Raw genomic sequence first — 19,111 nt, 5'->3', positions numbered from 1 at the left:
CACTTTGTAGACCAGGCTGGCCTCGAACTCAGAAATCCGCCTGCCTCTGCCTCCCGAGTGCTGGGATTAAAGGCGTGCGCCACCACCGCCCGGCTAAATCCAACTTTTAATTCAAATAAAAAAATACACTAATTATATAGTTAATGAAATTCAGACATCAGGGATCTAATTTTAACTTTAGATAACTGAGAATAACAAGGTAAAGACAGCAGAGGTCCCATTCCCAGCCCAGCGGAGATCAAGAAGCAAGCCAACAGTTACAACCAAATGTTGGGATATGGAAGGAGGTAAAAGAGACCTGGGGCTTGGTGAAGGGCTAAGGGTGTGAGGTGCTAAGACTTCATAGCTGAAGACCTGGAATTAGTATTAATTATGAAATTGGAGAATTTCAAAAACTCAGAAGTATCTCTGGTCAGGGGAATTAGAATGGCTATTGTGACTTACTGGAAGTATTTCTTAAAATTTAAATTCTAGGCTCCTGGCTCCTTATATTATAGCATAATATCTGTCCTGCTAACAACCACTAAAGGCTAGAAAAATTTTAATTCTAATCTATTCAAGGCATTGGGAGTTACTAAAGTACTTGTGTGGCTAAGGGTGTAGAGAACGTGAACGTGAACCTGACCGTCAGCCTTCAGTTGCTCTTAAGGCACCTGCTCAACTTAGTGCAGATGAAACTCTGCAAGGTCAAGTACTGAGAAGCTAAGAACCTGAGCTGAACTTCTGCAAGGATCAGGGCTAGGAAGACAACACCAGAGTTCAGAGCCTGCCAAGAGAGAAAGGCCCATGAATCACAACATAGTCTTTCCATTGGGACCCTCCAAGGGCTACATCCTAAAAGGAGGACTGAAACAGGAATAGACTGGTCTTAAAAAATTGCGAGAATGTGGTAGTGTGTGGTGTATGCTCAGCTGTCTGTGCAGGTGCACATGGCCTTTTGTACATGCTGAGGCCAGAGGAAGACATCTGGCATCTTCTCTATTACTCTCCACATTCTCTTTTGAGAGAAGGTTTTCTCATTGAATTTGGAGCTAGGCTAGCAGCTAGCAACCACAGCAATCCCCCTGTCTCTAACTTGCATAGTACTGGGATCATAGGTACACTTGAAGCCGTGTCCAGCTTTTTACACGGTTGCTAGGGAATGGGACTAGATCCTTGTACCTGTGTGAAGAGCACTTTACTTGTCGACCCATCTTCCAACCTTTAGACTAGGTTTTTACAAAGCCTAAATGAACCTCAGCATTACATCAGTTCAACCCCAGTTGGGCTTCAAGTAATTTGGCTCTCATCCAGCTGTCTGGCTAAACATAAAAGCAAATCCTTTCTGGAAGAAAACATCTTCTAGAGTTTATACCATTTTACATGAGTACACACACAACGATTCTGCCAAGTATTAAACCAAGAATGGGAGAAAGCAAGCTGAGGATGGAAAGCACTTATTGCTCTTCCAGAGGACCTGAATTCAGCTCCCAGCACCCACATGGTGACTCACAACCACCCATCTTATCAGTTCAGGGGGATCTGACACCTCTTCTGACTTCTGGTAGACAGTGACAATACTGAGGAGGTGAAGGTCTCCAGGCTGAAGGAAAATGAGTAACAGCAGATGGAAGAAAGAAAATGTAGACATGAACAAGTAGCTACAGAGGGTGGGGTAGAAATTCAGAATTGATATTGCCTGCTGATAAGCATCAATTATAAAGCCTTAGAGAATTTTAACTATTTTAGAATAAAAACATACTTTTAAAAAGGCCATAAAGAGATCATTAAAGGAAGAAATGAAGTTAAACTATTCTAAAGTATTTGTATTATATGGGAAGTAGGATGAATTAATTTTCTTTCTCTCTTTCTTCTTTCTCTCTCTCTCTTTCTCTCTCTTTCTCTCTTCCTTCCTCCCTTTCTTTCTTTCCTTCCTTCCTTCTCTTTCTTTCTTTCTTTCTTTCTCTCTCTCTCTCTCTCTCTCTCTCTCTCTCTCTCTCTCTCTCTCTTTCTTTCTTTCTTTCTTTCTTTCTTTCTTTCTTTCTTTCTTTCTTTCGTGTGTGTATGTGAGTTTGTGTGTGTGTTTGTTTGCACACATCTGGAAATCAGAAGACAACTTACTAGAGTTGTTTCTCTCTTTCCACCTTATGGATTCTGGGAACTAAACTTGGGTTGCCAGGCAAATACCTTTGCCCCAGAGCCTATCTTGCCAGCTTCTTGTGTGAGTTCTAACACATATCAGACTCTGGTTAAAGTTATGATACCTGGTGCCAAACACATAGTAAACGATTCACAGCAGGACTTAAAAATGTAAAGTAAATTAAAAATGATTAGCATTAAAAATTGGGCTTTTGTATATACCTTTTCTCAAGCAAGTAAGTTCTTACGGAACAGCGTGAGGCTCATTAGTACACGTCTGTTCTCACAGTCCATACCTAATGTGAGGTAAGACACAGATATTAAAGCTCGAGGGCCTGGCACACTTACACTTTTGCTGTTTGTATCACAATGCTAGTTTTTCATCCTTGTTCAACACTGACTTGTGGTTAGATACTTTTTCTAACATCTGTTGTTTTTAGTGTTAGCTGGCTTAAACGTCAATCTCTAGGAGGTCAGCAAGGACTGTCCTCCATGTCACAGAAGCACAGCCAGGCACTGGATCTTGATGGTGCCACACGTGCTAAAGTGAACTTCTGGCTCTTGCTTCCCTTTCTCTGGGAATCTGAAGGTAACGTGAGGTGCTAGGAGCCTGAACTCAGAGGACAAAGAAAGACCAGAAAGAAAAGTTCATGTAAAAGTTTCGAAATTCAGCTGAGGGGAAAATAAAGAGCATACTTGCCAGAATCTGGAAAAGAAAAAAAAAAAAAGCAAGCAGGTCCCTATAAATATAAACATTACAAATAAAATGAACTCATACAGCAACTGTGAAGGAATTTCATCATGTTGAAATAACAAGATGCCAGGGACTCACCAGGCAGAGAGAGGCCTCTTCTTTCCTTCTGGTTTCTCTTGTCTTGTGCTCTTCTTTAATTTAAAGCAAGCTGTAGATGGGATTTCTGAGTGAACTCCAAGGGCTTTTCAACATCATGATTTCTAAAGAACATCTCTCAGAGTGGCACAAAGTTACATCCGCGGGACAGGACTGGGGGCCAGCAAGACAGAAGAGCAAGGGCCAGCTTCTACAGGGACGTCCATTGATATAGGCTAACGTGCCAGGAGCACATATTAAAGACATTTAGAAATGACAGATTCTTGGCAGGAGAAAGTATAACTTCCTGTTAAGTATTCTTTAGTATCTACTTTTCAGGTAGGCAGACACTTCTTTGAACTGTACCTCTCCCACATCCGAGGTCAGAGTAGGATGGATAGTAATATAACTTACATTTGTAAAGTAGCTATGATCCAGATTTCACCATGATAAACCACAATGATTTAAAATTTTCTAGTACATTGAATCTTAACTCAGAATCTGCAATTAACCACTTAGCTAACCAAATGCAAGCAATTGCACCGCCTCCCTGTTAGTATACTTCCAGATGTCTTTGTCAGTAGAAAAACAGCTTGGACTCGGGCTGGGCATGTGGAGATAAAAGCATACAGTCCAGAGAGGGATATGAGCCCTCTTCTGAATGTGATCAGGGGCAGCATGAAGAACCGAGTCTGTTGCTGATAATGCTCTCAGACAGTTTCTAAGGCAATAACCAGAATATCTGTGAATATGTAAATTAAGAGAACAAATCTCCACAGAGTAAGAAAGAACAGAACATGCCTTAAGATTTTTAGAATGCACTTTGCAGTTCACACAACTCAGGACTTCACAGCCTTGGAACGCAGTGCCTGCAGACAGACTGTGGAGTCAATGTTTCTGCAGGGCTGTCACCAGCCTAGGAACTCCTCAATTTCATTCTGTTGACACCAAGTAAACGGAACTCTGAGCATACCATCACATGCATAGTGGGTTATTCTGTAAAGGCTCACATGGCCTAGGACTTGTCTGTTTACAAGACAACCTTTTCACCTATCAGTTTATGAGGCAGAAAAAAATGACATTGAAAGACTCACAAAACTAAAGAAATACTCCGCAACCAGCAATCTGAAGAGCTTGGATGGAATGAAAAGGAGAACTGAAGTTTAAGTTTGCATTTGGGAGACCATGGAGTATTGGTAGTTGATTAAACCTAATTTGGTTACTTCTGTAAATTATGCAGATAAATGTTTTCTTTTTTAAAAGATTTCTTTATTTATTTTATGTATACGAGTACACTGTAGCTGTACAGATGGTTGTGAGCCATCATGTGGTTGCTGGGAATTGGAACTCAGGACCTCTGCTCACTCCAACCCCATTGGCTCCGGGCCCGTTCACTCTGGCTCTGCTCACTCTGGCCCAAAGATTTATTTACACTGTATATAAATACACTGTAGCTGTCTTCAGACACACCAGAAGAGGGTGTCAGATCTCATTATGGATGGTTGTGAGACACCCTGTGGTTGCTGGGATTTGAACTCAGGACCTTCAGAAGAGCAGTCAGTGTTCTTCATTGCTGAGCCATCATCTCTCCAGCTCCACAAATGTTTTCTAAATAAGCTTTTCTCTTCTGGTCATATGCTTGGATATAATTATGCAGAATTATAATGGCTATTCTGATCGGATGTGGAGATGAGTTTTACATATTGTCCCTCTCCCGACATTTTTTTTTCCGTACTGGGGCTTGAACCCAAAACCTCATGGATGCCAGACAAAAATTGTTCCACTAAGTCAGCCAGACCCCCTCTCTCTCTTCATTATCCTTGAAGGGAAGGAGTAAGGATCCATGGGCCACTTGAATATTCAACATTTATTTACACGCACATGCCCTGAAGACTTCTGCAGTAATATCCAGGTGATAATTGTTTAATATTTAGTTCATCTTCGCTGTGTCCTCTGGTCACTGCTAGCTCTCTTATTGGCTGTTCTACTCCTTGATTGTGGGAGCAGATACATTTCTGTACAACAGGACCCTCAGGACCCTCCTCCGTGACCATGATCTTTCTCACTGTCTACACGGCTGGACTCTGTGATGAGCCCAGCATCACGGTGGGACTTCCCTTTAGAAATTAATTTATCAGTTACTTTTACACAAAAGATGGCAGTAAGTTCTGAGAGACAATAAATGATAGATTACATTAATGAACAAGGCAAACAGACCCACAAACAGTTTATAACTTAAAAGCCAAAAGCAATACTCCATGACAACAGGCCCCAGTCTCAATGTTAGAAATAAGAAGTGAATTGGGGGGAGGGGAGTGTGACATATAACCTTTCCAAAAATGATGATATTGAACAGTTAGAGATGTATCAGAGGTTATAAACATTGCTGCTAAAACAAAACAAAAAGACAACAAAACAACAAAAAAGAAAAAAAAACCCAAAAAATAAACAAACACACACACACACACACAACTCCAAACTAAAACCAAACAAAGCATTGCTGCTATATAATTCCCAGCATCAAATCAGAAGGCTCACAACCGCCTGTAACTCCATCTCCTCAAAGTAGACAGATCACCATAGGTGAAAGAAAAGCCAAACCTTGGACTTTGTGCTTTCTTCCATTGGCACTATGAATAGTTCTGAAGTTGCTAAGTGATCAGAAATAAGAGAAGGATTGGGTTAAGAAAAAATAGCCTGTGCAGAGGAGAAGTTTAAGTATGCTAGACAATTAACAACCACCTGGGTCCACCAAACCCTCTCTGGAGACTCCTATTATAACTTAATATCCTCGCTTCATCTCTGCATCCCATTTTCATCTGAGCACATCTGACATGAGCCATGGAAGGGCACTCACTCCCAGGCCGAGAACATACAGACATTTAGGATTATCACTACACAGAACCTTGGCAGCCATCTGTAATATCTGATTTTCTAGGCACTCCCCCCCAGTGGCTTTCTTTCTCTTGATTATCAGCCATTCGGCCTGGACTTCTTTTCCCAGATGAACTATAGATATTTTTCCACGCTGATTTTGACTTCCTGCCCATTTCCAGTCTCCCTAGGACCCTTAAAGTTAATCTCTCATTCTTTCCTGATGGGACCTCCATTCACTCATCTGTGAATTTCATCAGTGTCTTCTCTACCTTCTCTTACAAATTACCAAGACTGATGGCAAATAGACCCAATTTAATGTCAATTCCTTCCCATTAAACTAGCCAAGCAGCTAACAAACCACATTTGATTGCATATCCAGAACTGTACTGTTTTGTCTGAATTGAGGAGAAGAGAAAGACAGAAAGAATTTGATTTATTTGATTACAAGCTGTTTAACTCTTGAAATGTCGAACAGCACAACGTTTTCTCAATTATGTCTTTAGTGGAGGGGATGCTGACCAGCACGGTGGTTTCTCAATTACATTCTTGGTGGAGGGGACTGGCTCCCTGGAGGGCTGCATTAAACAGGCTCTTTCTACAGGCTACTAAAACCCTGAGAAGGTTTTACTTTTCTGTTAAGAGAACACAGGAGACCTGATAGTCATTTACATGCCCTAGGCTGCCCTGGGATGTAACAATTCCCCCTAGACTGCTGGACATGCTGTTCATCGTGCTTGTTCAAGACTTTTTGTTGTTATTGCTGTTTGTTTGTTCATTTGTTTGTTTGGGTCTAGCTGTCTCAACAAAGCCTTGGTTGTCCTGGAACTCACTCTGCAGACCAGACTGGCTTCAAACTCACAGAGATCCCTCCTGCCTCTGTGTCCTGAGTGCTGGGATTAAAGATGTGTGTCACCACATCCTGTCTGTCCCCAGTCTTTTCATAACAGTACTCCACTTCCGTCATTAGAGTTAATCTCAGTCTCCTGAGTTACTGCTAAAACAGAGCGATGAGAAAAGGGATTCATCAGGGGTGAACAACAATTGGTTTCTTAACTCTAAGAAACACATTTGGGTTTTAAACCTGAGAAGACAGAGGAAGTGGAGGAGCAAATTACAGGGCAGGCAAGACGATACAGAAAGATTCTAAGGAAGCCCTGCCCTGTTCTTAGGCTCCCATGGAATAAAAAAGAAAATTCCAGGGCTAACCCCCGAATCATCTCAAACAGCACCAGCAGGGCAAGGGGTGTGTTGTTTCCTAGTTTTCTGTCTCCTATGCTGTCTCCTAGTGAGATGCTTGCACCAGGTGACCCTTTGCCCAGCTTCTTCCACAGTGTCTTATTTATAAAATCTCATACCCACAATGCCTCTCACTTACCTTCTACACTGTGCCTACTGTGTTCTTGAAGGCATAGTTCTAGCTGTCCAGCTGTTTACAGTCTTTGACTAAGCCGCTGTGGATCTGGATGGCTTGGTTCACTATGGCGTGAGCTGCTTAGCTCCCTCGTGACCTCCGGCGGCCATCAGAGCCCAGGGGCAGTGGTGTCAAGTGACAGAAATACTGTCCTGAGGCTGTGAGCTGAGAGATACATTTCTCCACTTCGAGGGGCTATTGTGGATTTAATTCAGAGCTTTGCACACACCAGGCAAGTGACCCACCACTGAGTTTTGTCCCCAGCCCTTTGGGGCTTTTCAAATTTTTATTTCTAAGACAAAGTATCATGACATTGTCCAACCTGGCCTTGAACTCACTCTGTAGTTCAGGCAGGTTTAAACTTAAAATCCTCCTGCCTCAGGTGTGTACTGCAAGGCTTGTCTCCTTTCCTTCTTTAAAACTGTTCCTCTTAGGTGTTTGTCACAGAACTGGTAGGCTGACAGACCAGATATCCATTCTCAATCACAATGTCCACAGCACTGGAAATGGGAATTTAAATGATTCTAGTTTCTGGGAGATGAGGGTAGCTACTCATTAATACAACTCCATGTGTGTTTGTGTGTGTGTGTGTGTGTATCTGTATGTGTGTACATGTGTGTATATGTCTCTCTGTGTGTCTATGTGTGTTCCTTCATCCAGGAAGAACATTAAGCCAGAGAAAAACACAGCTGAAGAGAATTCACCTGTTTCCAGATAGCAGTGAAACAAACTTGAAATGCAGGAAGTTACTAACCTCAAAACCAAAGAAATACAATTACAATTTATAATAAAACCACCGGATTCTACACAGATGTGCATACAAATGGCCAAACTGAAGCTGCCAGCGGTCATTTAAGTTCTCTTAAAGAAACATGATCTATTTTGGATGCTGAGACGGAATCTCATCATAAAGATATTTTATGAAATTTTATATTGTACTGTGATTGGTCTTCCAATACTTGGAACCTTCGCTGTTCAGATGAGGGTGCTAACTCTGAGATCCCGTGTACATGTCCCAAGATTACAGGTTGAAGCAGTGACAAAGCAAAGGACTACTTATTCTCAGACCAAATTACAAGACTCTAATTTGTAAGGAGAGTTGAGGTCTGTGACTACCAGAAGAACCACAAAGGACAACGCAAGACACAAAACCTCTGCCTACCACTGTTCCATTAAACCACCTGATTACCAGCAAGTATGTGAGCCGGCTTCATGAACTTCCTCCCTGTGGTTTTGAGAAAAAAGATCTTGCTAGGTAACTTAAGTTGATCCATGGCAATCTGATCGTCTCAGCCTCTCAAGTACGGATCTACTCGCAAGAGCCACTACACCTAGGTTTACAAGTTATTTCACACGTTTCTTAACGAACTGCGACAGCTCTGAACAAAGCTGCAGCTTTGATATATGAACATTTTCAAAATGAGTGTCACAGAACTGAAATACTCTTAGTACACAAAATAGCCAGCCAGCTCTTGCTAATATATAAGCCTTTACATGGTAAGTCAATAACAAAATGTAGCAATGATTTATTGCTCTGTTCTGAGAATTTCTAAAACAATGTGTTCTTTGTTTTCTGAGACAGGTCTCCGTGCATAGCCCAGGCTTGCTTTCATTCCAGCCCGCTCAGCTTGCCTGCCTTGAAAGGACGGGCTTTAGACTGCATGACTGGCTAGATCCTTCTGACGTCACTAACTCCCAGCGATAACACTTAACTCTTCCTTCATTTAAAAGCTACAGATTGAACCCTTCTGGATAATGCCTGATCCAAATGTCAAGCCACCCTCAGCTTCCTTATGGACTAAGTTTTCAAGTTATAGGATTTCAGCAGTGGGATGGGTTTTTAGGACTATGTAATTCAATATCATCATTATGGAAAAGAACTAAGATTTCTTATGCAACTTCAACAGTCCTTTGGAATTGATACGTACAGAAGTATATGAAAGAGCTTAGAGTCCTCACCCCCACACCATGCTGGCCTTGAACATAGAACTTCCAGCCTCAGATTCCCAAGTAGCTGGGATTACAGGCTTACACTATTAGGCCCAGCTTTTTTTATTTCTATTTTTTAAAAATCAAGATTCTCATCCAGATATCTGCTATAGGAAATACTATTAAAGCTTTGTGCTATTCAGTGTGTCAAAGCTGGTGAATTTTCACTTGCTTGTGTTTGAGACAGGGTCTTACTATGTAAGACCCAGACTGGTCTTGAATTTGTAATTCTCCTGATCACAGCTCCCAAAATTTGAAACTACAGGTTACTAAGATTATAGACATGTGCCACCATGCCTATTTTCTGTTACTTTAAAGTTCCACATGCACACATGTGTATCCATACCCATGTGCACACACACATATACACACATACACACACACACACACATACACACAGAGACACGCAATTTTGTTGTGGTTTTTGTTTTGAGATAGGGTCTCTCTATGTAGCCTGAGTGCCCTAGACTCACTCAGTAGACCAGGCTAGCCTTAACCTCACAGAGATCACCTGCCTATGTCTGCTAAGTACTGGGACTAAGGGCATACACCACCATGGTCCAAGTAAAAAAATCTTAGGTATCTTAAGATTTTAAGGATTAAAGGAGAAAGAAAGAAAGAAAGAAAGAAAGAAAGAAAGAAAGAAAGAAAGAAAGAAAGAGAGAGAGAGAAAGAAAGAAAGAGAGAGAGAGAAAGAAAGGGAGAGAGAAAGAAAGGGAGAGAGAAAGAGAGAGAGAGAAAGAAAGGGAGAGAGAGAGAGAGAGAAAGAGAGAAAGAGCGAGCATAGTCTAGTAGGAATTTTCAGCACTATCATGGGGAAAAACTATCGTATAGATAAGAGATGGTTTTGTTGTGTTTGAACATGATCAACTGCATTTATCCTCATCCCAACACAGTCATGAAAATAAGAAATGGGAAAAGACAAAAACTGTATATAAAGAAGAACCCTGCCCTTAAACAATACTGTGTGAAGAAAGAAAGCTTCAGAAATTGTCACTACATGTCTGAAGAAACCGAGGCACAGAAAGATGACAATTATAGAGCAGGAAAGAACAACATTAACAGTCTTACACCAAGGGTGGTGGAGCTTTGTGTCAGAGGGTAAGTTTAGGAAACCATCGAGGCAGCAGCACAGAATGCATGGGTCACGGAACTGTGGCTGGGCACACACGAACATACCTATTGTTGTTCCGGCAATTCCGACAATTAATGCATTCCAGTGGGTCCATCTGAGGGACGGCTGTGTACACTCCTCCACTCTGGTCAGGACAACATTTGAAAAGAAAGAAAAGAAGAAGCTGAAGAAGCCAGAGACCATGTGCCAAATAATCACAGACACATATCAATAACAAGTGAGTCCATGGTTTGTTGTCACACACTGCCTGAGCAATGCAATGGATACTACTTATTCACTAGTGAGCCCCACACAATGTTACACTATACCCCTAAAGCTGAACTGCTACATTCTTCCAGGTGCCTCTGTGTTGGAAAAAGCAACTAAATGGAGGGAGGTTAGTCACTTCCTTTTAGTATTTCAAATTTATGCCTTAAAACATATTATACATCGTAAGCGCCCACTTATGTTTTCTTTTCTAACAGTCATGGAAAAAGCTTATGTGATGCCCGTTAGAGAGACAGGGTGTAAAGTTTGTTTGAATGATGTCACAAAATCAACCCATCTTCGTTTTCCTGTAATTATTTCGATTGGGTCTGTTCACTTGACTGCACTGTTTTAAAACGTCATGTCTTTCCAGATGGAGTAGACTCTCAGCCAGCAATGACTTAGAGGGAATATTAATATTCCCATGTTGCTTTTGGCGGAGAATGCTCAGCAATTAAAGAAAATGCCCAGATTAACACATACCTCATTGTAAAATGTTCACTTGACATACAGAATGGCAAACAGGAAGTTACAGACTGGCTGGCCTTAGATTCAGGGCTCTGCTTTCTGAAGAGAAACAGCAGAGCTGAATTTGAAGGGGGCAGGGGGTGGCATTATCTCAGTGCACCCAAAACCTCAAGCAGGCCTTCAGGTTAGAAACAGTTCAGGCTATTGCTTTTGCTAGAAGACTTTCCATTTCATTTATCTTGTAACAAAAGCCAGAACCTAAGCAAACCAAGACTAGAAACTTCTTTTTATAACTCTGATCCACCTAACAACAGGAATGATTAGAAAAACAGAAAGACTATCCCTAGACTACATTCAGTACATGTGGGCAAACTCCAGCAGTTCAGAAAAATGCTGTCATTTATAAGAATTGCTGAATTTGTTAAAGTCAAATCAGTGATTTTCATGATGACTAGTAAGATTTTAATTTCTTTATTTTTTTCCCTTTGAGAAAAGTAAGAAAATGGAAAGTTTTGAAACACAGCTGACAACTTCTAAACCTGTCACCTAATGGGGCAGCTATGCTCTAAGTGGCAAGTCAGTTCGTGTGGGCAGCATCCCCTTGGGTTCCTTCCTCTCTTAGAAACAGTGCACACTATTCCAGTCGAATGCTCTCTCCATCAGCTTCCTTGACTGAGGCTAGGTGTGCACTAGGAACGGTGACAAAGCCATTTAGGAAGTCTGAACATAAGCCATAAGTTGCTCCATAAAATAATGGAATTATTATCTTTTGGTAATGATACACTTTGTAACAAATGTTCCTTAACGTTTTGTTTTGTAAATCTAATATTTCAATATCTTTACTAACTTAAAGATGAAAAGAAAAAAAAACAAACAAAAACCAACCCTTAACTTTTTCAGACGTAGCTAATATCTTTGTAATCAGAGTAAAAACTAAACCAATGATTAACTTGAGCCACTGAACAAATTATTTGATTAAAAGGTAATATGGATGCCCAGGCAGAGGATATAATGAATCAACCTTCCTACTGCATAAACCCTATATGTAGCATTATTTAAACTATGCCAGTCATTCTAGTCCCTTCACAAAAAAACAGTGTTACATGTCTCAGAAATAAGGAAGTTTCAAGGGCTTGCAACAGAACTCTCGTGGCTGAAGAATATTAATATTCTAAATGTAAAAAGCTTATAAGTTATAGGGTTTTAAAAAATACTGGACAAAACCAACACACTCATGATGGGTCAGGAGTCATAAGCTGGCAGCCTGCAGAGATCTTTGGCATGGTCTTCATAGGCTGAGGGTGACTTAGCAGTAAAATGCTTGCCTACTATGGGAGAAGCCCCAGGTCCCATCTCCAGCACAGAAGAAAACAGAATCTGAGTTCTATCCTAGCATCTGATTTTCCCCTACATTTACAAGTGTTTTAAAAGATCAAGAAGTTTAGCAGCACCAGGGCCTGCACTGTGCATGACAACAGCAGGTACCAATCTGGAACTTCTTCCTCACTGGGGAGCAGCAGCTACCCGGTCCTTCCTCAGGAGCATCTCGGTGTGCTGCAGTCCACTCCTCCATTTGCCAGGCCTAACAGTATTGAGTTCTTAAACTCAGCTCCAAGTAATTAAAATGTGAACCATCTGGCTTGGTCTTTGCTCAGCCATAGTTCCATTTTGTCTCAAGAATAGCTCTCAGTGTGTTCTTGCCTGCATTCCACTTTGTGGTAAATAATTTTAAGCTAGAAAAAGCTGACAGTAGTCAGGTATTATTGATGACTGAAAGCCGATGAAGACTACTCTGGATTGGGAGCTGCTAGCGACACATAGCATGCCTACACGCATGACTCAGGGGTGTCTCTAGTAGTGAAAGAAGTCAGGCCTGCTCACTAGTCCTTGCACCCTGCCAGACTGGGACCCAGACAAGCAATCATTTATATTGAGATCTCTTACATTCACTAGATGGTGAGGATGCTCAAACTCCATACATGCCCTGGTCAGGGAGTTTGTGTGTGCAGAATAAAGGCCTCCATTTATGTTTCCACTCAGGGTCCCGTTGACTCCACTGGGGCCTTTATGGTGCAGATGAGAACAGCCATTGCTGAGGGTGCCTTTGCTGAGGAAGCCTCCGTGAACACTCCCATTGATCCGGGCTGCTCCTGAAAGAGTGGTATACTCTACCATCTGCCCATTAATCTCTGACCCCTGGTAGAGATATCCTGGAGGATCATATTCTGTTAAAAAGAACAAACAAATCCAGAAGGAAAAGCAAAGTCAGACACTGAAGGAAGAATCTTCCCGCTGAAAACTTGTATTCATGAAATCACTAAGAAACTACAAGCAAGGCTAAACTAAAACACGCTGCACTGTTCCCACAAAGCTTTGGATAAAGTTGCTGCGGCTTTTTCTTTACAGTGAGGAGTAGCTTGGAATGCTGAGTTAACTCAGACTCTGCTAACCAGGGAGTAATCACTCCCAAGGGAACAGACTGTGCCGGGGCAAATCCTCCAAGCAAGGAGTGCTTAGCTTAGACTCCTACACACTTCAAGAGCTCAAATCAACTGTCAGAATCATGAGGAGGAAGTGCCAACATTTGGGCTGGAGAGATGGCTCAGCAGTTAAGAGCACTGCTGCCCTTCCAGAGGTCCTGAGTTCAATTCCCAGCAACCACATGGTGGCTCACAACCATCTGTTATGGGATCTGATGCCCTCTTCTGTCATGCAGGCATACATGCAAATAGAATACTTATACACATAAATAAATAAATCTTTTTTTTTTTAAACTAACATTTTAAACAGCAGGAAGCAGTGCTTTTAGGTAAAAACAGCATGACATGTGCCCATTTGCTGGCTCTTCTGTAGCATCTCCTGTCATCTTGCATGCCAAGGGTGTGAGGTACCAAAGGCAGTATGCAGCCTCAGGGTTGTTTGGGTCCGGCAGTTACAGAGGCAGGACCGAGTTATCTCTGCTCACGACACACAATGACAGTAACTTAGAAAAGTCTTCACTACCTTCCTTTTCATCAAGCCATTTCTGTTTCCTGTTGACTAGACTTGCACCAGCCTGAAGACATTTCTACCATGGATTCCAGAGCTGATGATCAAGGACTGAGCCTCCTTGGTGGTCCAACAAAGCCAGGCTTTCCCAGCACCAACACAGCTATTTACTTGGAGACCTGCTTAGCTTTGGCTTTGGTGTTTATTTCTATTGGGCAATTTAATTTGATGCTCCACAGGCTTTGGCTGCCAGCATGAATGGTTCTAAAGTCACCTCCCCTGAGTGGAGAGCATCTAACAGCTTTCATTCCATGGCACAAATATATGAGAGTGTTAGGAATCAATATTTATTCTGACAATATTTTTTCTACCCATCTTTAGAAAAATACAAGGAAATGCTTATAAGTGACTCACTCTGTATGGCGCTCTGTTGGCGACTCTTCCACAGACACAGCGCAATGAAAACCATAAGAATGAGGACCATAACCCCGAGCACACAGCCAACGATGAGGTACAACATATCGCTGCTCCTGGCGGGGCTGGCTGCAGGCCCCACGTTCCCTGCGTTTCCCGAGGAACTGGGAGGGGTACTCAACTCTTTCACAGGATACTCGGAAGCTCCAGGAACACGTTTCACTGCATGGAATATTTTTTTAAAAAATTAAGTTAGAGTGGATACAGAGCTTACGAAATAGACTCTCTGAAGGAGGTCTGGCTAGGAATGCAAGTCTGTCTGTTTAGACTCCTTACAGAGACGATCTGACCACCAATGAGTCACAGAGAAGGATCCAAATGTGAAATTCTGATCTGCCAAAGTTTTTGGTCCACAAATTTTTGAGAAATTCTAAGAGCCAAGAAACATACAAATTGGTTTGACCTAAACAGCTGTATGATGATCTGCTGAACTGTACTCTCAGAGACTCCCAGGGTTGAAATAAAATACTTCAACTTATGGACAGAAAAATAAAAAACAAACAAACAGACAAACAAAAAACCAAACACAAATAAAAACCCTTATTCTATGTGATATATTTTCCTCTTAATAAGACTTAGAATTATTGTCTTATTCTTCCACCATGTAAAACAGGAATTCTCAACATTAAACAATTAGCTTTGAACTACCATAGTATCTACATGTAGGTGATTCTGTAGGAGGAGGACCAGCAGTCTTAATGAATCTGGACGCCTGAGATCTTTCAAACACTGGACCACCAAACAGACAGCATACACCAGCTGATATGAGGTCCCTAACACACATACTGTAGAGGCCTTCCAGGTCTGTGCTCATTCAGAGATGAAGCACCTAACCCTCAAAAGACTGGAGGCCCCAGGGAGTTTAGAGGTCAGATGGGGTGGGGTGGGGAGGAGGTGTGGGATGTGGAACAGTCGGAGGGTGGATGGGGAGGGGTGGGGAATGGAATATGGAGTGTAAAAAATGAATTACAAATTAAATTAAATTTTTAAAAAATACATGTGTCCTATAAGCATCCTCAATAAAACCACAGTCCTCCTAGCTACTTGATGGGCACTCTGGGCAACTGTGATCACAAATGCTATCACAAAAGCCATAAGTGTGATCCAAATCCCATTCTCCCATCTGTGAGTCCCATGATTTTATGCTCTAAATGTCACAGTAAAATCCCACTCTGTCGTAAGCAGACTATGGTGGCTGACAGCCCATCCTCGGGAGGCAGGATCCTTCTGAGCTTGACTGCTCCAACACTTTCCCCCTGCCCCCACCCCATGAACCACACAGCAGAGATCCATCTGAAGGCTGTAACTGAGTCCTGTGTTTGTTTGGCTGTTTCCAAACCCAGGTGGGAGGATAACCATCATGCTAACAGCATCAGGAAGTGGGACTGGTGATTAGGTCATAAGGGCTTTATCCCCACTGACAGATCAATGCCGTTATTACAAGAGTGGACTGGTCATATGAAAGCGGGTTTGAATTTGGACTATTCTGGTTTGGTCTCACTCCTTTGTTCTTCCACCACACAGCATTTGGAGGTCCTTGCCAGACTGTTGGCACTATGCTTTGACTTCCCAGCCTCCAGTCAATACATTTCTACTGGCTGTAAACTGCAGCTGATAACAAGGTAAGCTGTTCTGAACACCACTGTATGACTAGAAAACACATAATATTGTTTTAGACCCTTCCTCTTTGCAGTGCCGGGGATGGAACGCACCTTTCTACATGCTAAGCAGATGCCTTCTCTCAGAGCTGCAACCCTACACCAGATTTGTTTCCTATTGTGCCTAGCAAGATTTACGAGAGAGAGAGAGAGAGTGTGTGTGTGTGTGTGTGTGTGTGTTTGTGTGTGTGCCCCTAAAATGCCCTTAAAAGCCAAAAGACAGTGTTGGATTCTCTGGCACTGGAGTTACAGCACGTGTGAACCACCCTACATAGCTACTGGGAACCAACTGCTGTGCTCTGCAAAAACAGCTAGCTCTCCAGCCCTGACTGGTAAGAGTTTTAATGTTCCTGGTAAAGAGATGACATAGTTCATTATGCTGAGTATCACAGCACTCTAGAAACAAGCAAGACATCCTACTGAATCCAGTCCAGTGTCTGCTTCACAGAGATATCCATGGATATGTTAGCCATATGAAAGTTGAGATCAGGTCCAGGTGAACAGATGTTTTATGTGGATTTAACGGGAGACTTTTTCAGCAGAAAGACACATGGTTGAAACTTTATGAGAGTGAAGTAAGCCTGGTTTTGCAATTCAACCTCAAGTATTTGTTCCCTTGTTTTTTACTCATTTCCTTATTTTCAAATAAAAATAATTGTAGCAGACACTGATGGCTACCCTGAATACTCAACAACTCCCTTCTTCCGTGCTACCTAAGCCTTCTTTAAAAGATCCTCCTTAAGGTCTGAAGATGTAGGATCTCACAAAGCCCTGGGTTTGAGTGTCAGCACCATGAACTGAGCATGATGCTGCAAGCCTATAGTCTTAGCATTTAGGTAAGAGGATTGCAAGTTCAAGGTTATGTAGTCAGTGCAAGGCTAGTCTGGCATATATAAGACCCAGTGTAAGATGATGATGATGATGGAAGAAGAGGAGGAGAAGGAGGAGAGGAGGAGGAGGAGGAACTTAGAAATAGGCATTGCCAGATCTCAGCATTTCTACATGACTACATGTAAAGCCAGATCTGCTCACTATAAGCAGTGCTACACCCAGGAGAAGACAACGAGGAAAGAGAAGACAGAGAATGTCCTAAATGACCTCAGAGCTGGTTCTCTACTTCTCACTAAGCATTGGGACAACAGAGATCCCCAGCAGGGACTTTCGTGTTACCGATAGTTGAGAAAAGCCTCAAGGTGATATACAGACTTTCAGTTCTGCTTTATAAACATCCAGGAGCTATTTCTCTATTCTTATGTGTGTGTTCTCCTTTTATAGGTATGCTGTGTGTGTAGGTAGAGTTTAGAGTGAGAATTTAGAATCTGTGACTGCTACCTTAAACTTAAACGAAATACAGCACATACTTAAAGATGTAGTGAGTACAACTATTTGTCATTCAAGAAACCGATTTAAGCAGATTGCTGTGCTGGTAGCTTGGTCCCCAGTGTGGTCATGTTAAGAGGTGGTGAGACCTTAAAAAGGCAGAGAGACTAGAGGCGAGTCCAGGATCCCTGACTCAAAAGAAACTGCTGAGGTTCTAGTTAGTTCTCCTGAGAGAGCTGTTATCAAAGACCAAGTCTGGCCCCTGTCTGGCCTTTTGGGCTTTCTGGCAGCTGATCACTCCCTCTTACATGCACTCCTATCATGGTGATGTCACTTGTCACAGGTCTTCACAGAGCTGAACTGACACTAGCTAGCATCGTGCCCTTGACATGGAGAGCTGAGAGCTAGCTCATCCCCCTCTCCTTACAAAGTTCCCAGCCTCAGACATGAATTATCAGAATTGTAACACATGTGTGGTGCTTCTTAATTTTCTATAGTTCTATTAATACTGCAATTTTCATAGAAAGTAGCTAGCAAATATGTCTACTCACTTCTTAGAGAGCAGAAAAAAAGAAGTGACTTACATACAGTCACATGGGAAGTAATAGGCACCACTAATGTTCATGGAGACATGTTTTTAGATAAATGCTCTAGCCGACACCATGGACTTCTATAGGGTACATGCATATGTAAGTTCATGCATCTAGGAATTCATCCAGAGCAGAACTCTCCACATAGAAACAGGTGATCTAGAGTTTGGAATTCTAGTAACTGGCCAGGGAGAGATACCAGCCTCCATGCGTCTCCTACCTTTAGTCTCGCAGATCATCACGTTGCTGAACTCACTCTCCCCTCCTTCATTAAAGCACTGCATCTTAATGTCATAGGAGGTCTCTGGCTGCAGGTGACCAATGGTGTGCCACTGCTTTGAACCTAGAGAAGAGAAACGAGAGACTAGCTGTAGATATTACACAGCCTGCATGACATCAATTTGGGATTTTCAGAATGAGATTTATAGAATCCCTTGCCATTTCATACAGCTTGTGAACCAAAAAAAAAAAAAATGTACTCCACGTTACTGCATCATGGATGAATAGCGTTTCTACTAAGTGGCATGTAAAGAAGGTGAAAAGGAGGTGAAGACATAAACTTAATTAAAGGGTATCTGTGAATTGGTAGCCATGCTGGTTTTATTAGAAATTAGTGTCATAGAGGAAAAACATCTCAAAGCCTCATTTCAGCCCAGCAAGTCCGGTCACTATGCCCGTCCGCTAAAAAAGCCATGGTACAAATGACAGCAGGCAGTGCGTGGTGCTGAGGAGGCAAGCAGCTGCAGGAAAGGCTTTCCCAGAACTCTCTTCCACGCCACCAACACATCCCAGGCTGACAGTCAAACACCTTAATAAAGGTCTGAGCATCCCACAGAAGGCAAACTGCAGTGCGAACCCTCAGCTGCCGCTCCTGAGGCCACGTTTCTTCTGAGTCGGGGTCTCAGAACCACACAAGTGTCTCCACTATTAGGATTCTGTTATCTGTGGCATGCAGCCAAGGTTTCATTTAGAAACACTCCCAAACCGAGCACTCCAGTGTAAATCACC

At 42.2% G+C, this 19,111-nt stretch overlaps 1 protein-coding gene across 2 annotated transcripts in view; it reads right to left on the bottom strand.

Moving 5' to 3' along the window:
• Positions 1 to 19,111, bottom strand: part of Cdon (cell adhesion associated, oncogene regulated) — an 88,400-nt gene that overhangs the window by 6,440 nt on the left and 62,849 nt on the right. For both annotated transcript variants that reach the window (XM_029481843.1, XM_029481844.1), the window contains exons 15-18: positions 18,324 to 18,446; positions 14,476 to 14,697; positions 13,018 to 13,298; positions 10,404 to 10,483 (exon numbers count right to left, since the gene is read on the bottom strand). In XM_029481843.1, coding sequence (XP_029337703.1) covers positions 10,404 to 10,483; positions 13,018 to 13,298; positions 14,476 to 14,697; positions 18,324 to 18,446 — 706 coding nt within the window. The remainder of the gene's footprint in view (positions 1 to 10,403; positions 10,484 to 13,017; positions 13,299 to 14,475; positions 14,698 to 18,323; positions 18,447 to 19,111) is intronic.

The sequence above is a fragment of the Mus caroli genome, chromosome 9 (assembly GCF_900094665.2).
Source record: "Mus caroli chromosome 9, CAROLI_EIJ_v1.1, whole genome shotgun sequence".
Taxonomy (NCBI): Eukaryota; Metazoa; Chordata; class Mammalia; order Rodentia; family Muridae; genus Mus; species Mus caroli.
This window is presented reverse-complemented; position numbering and strand designations above follow the sequence as displayed.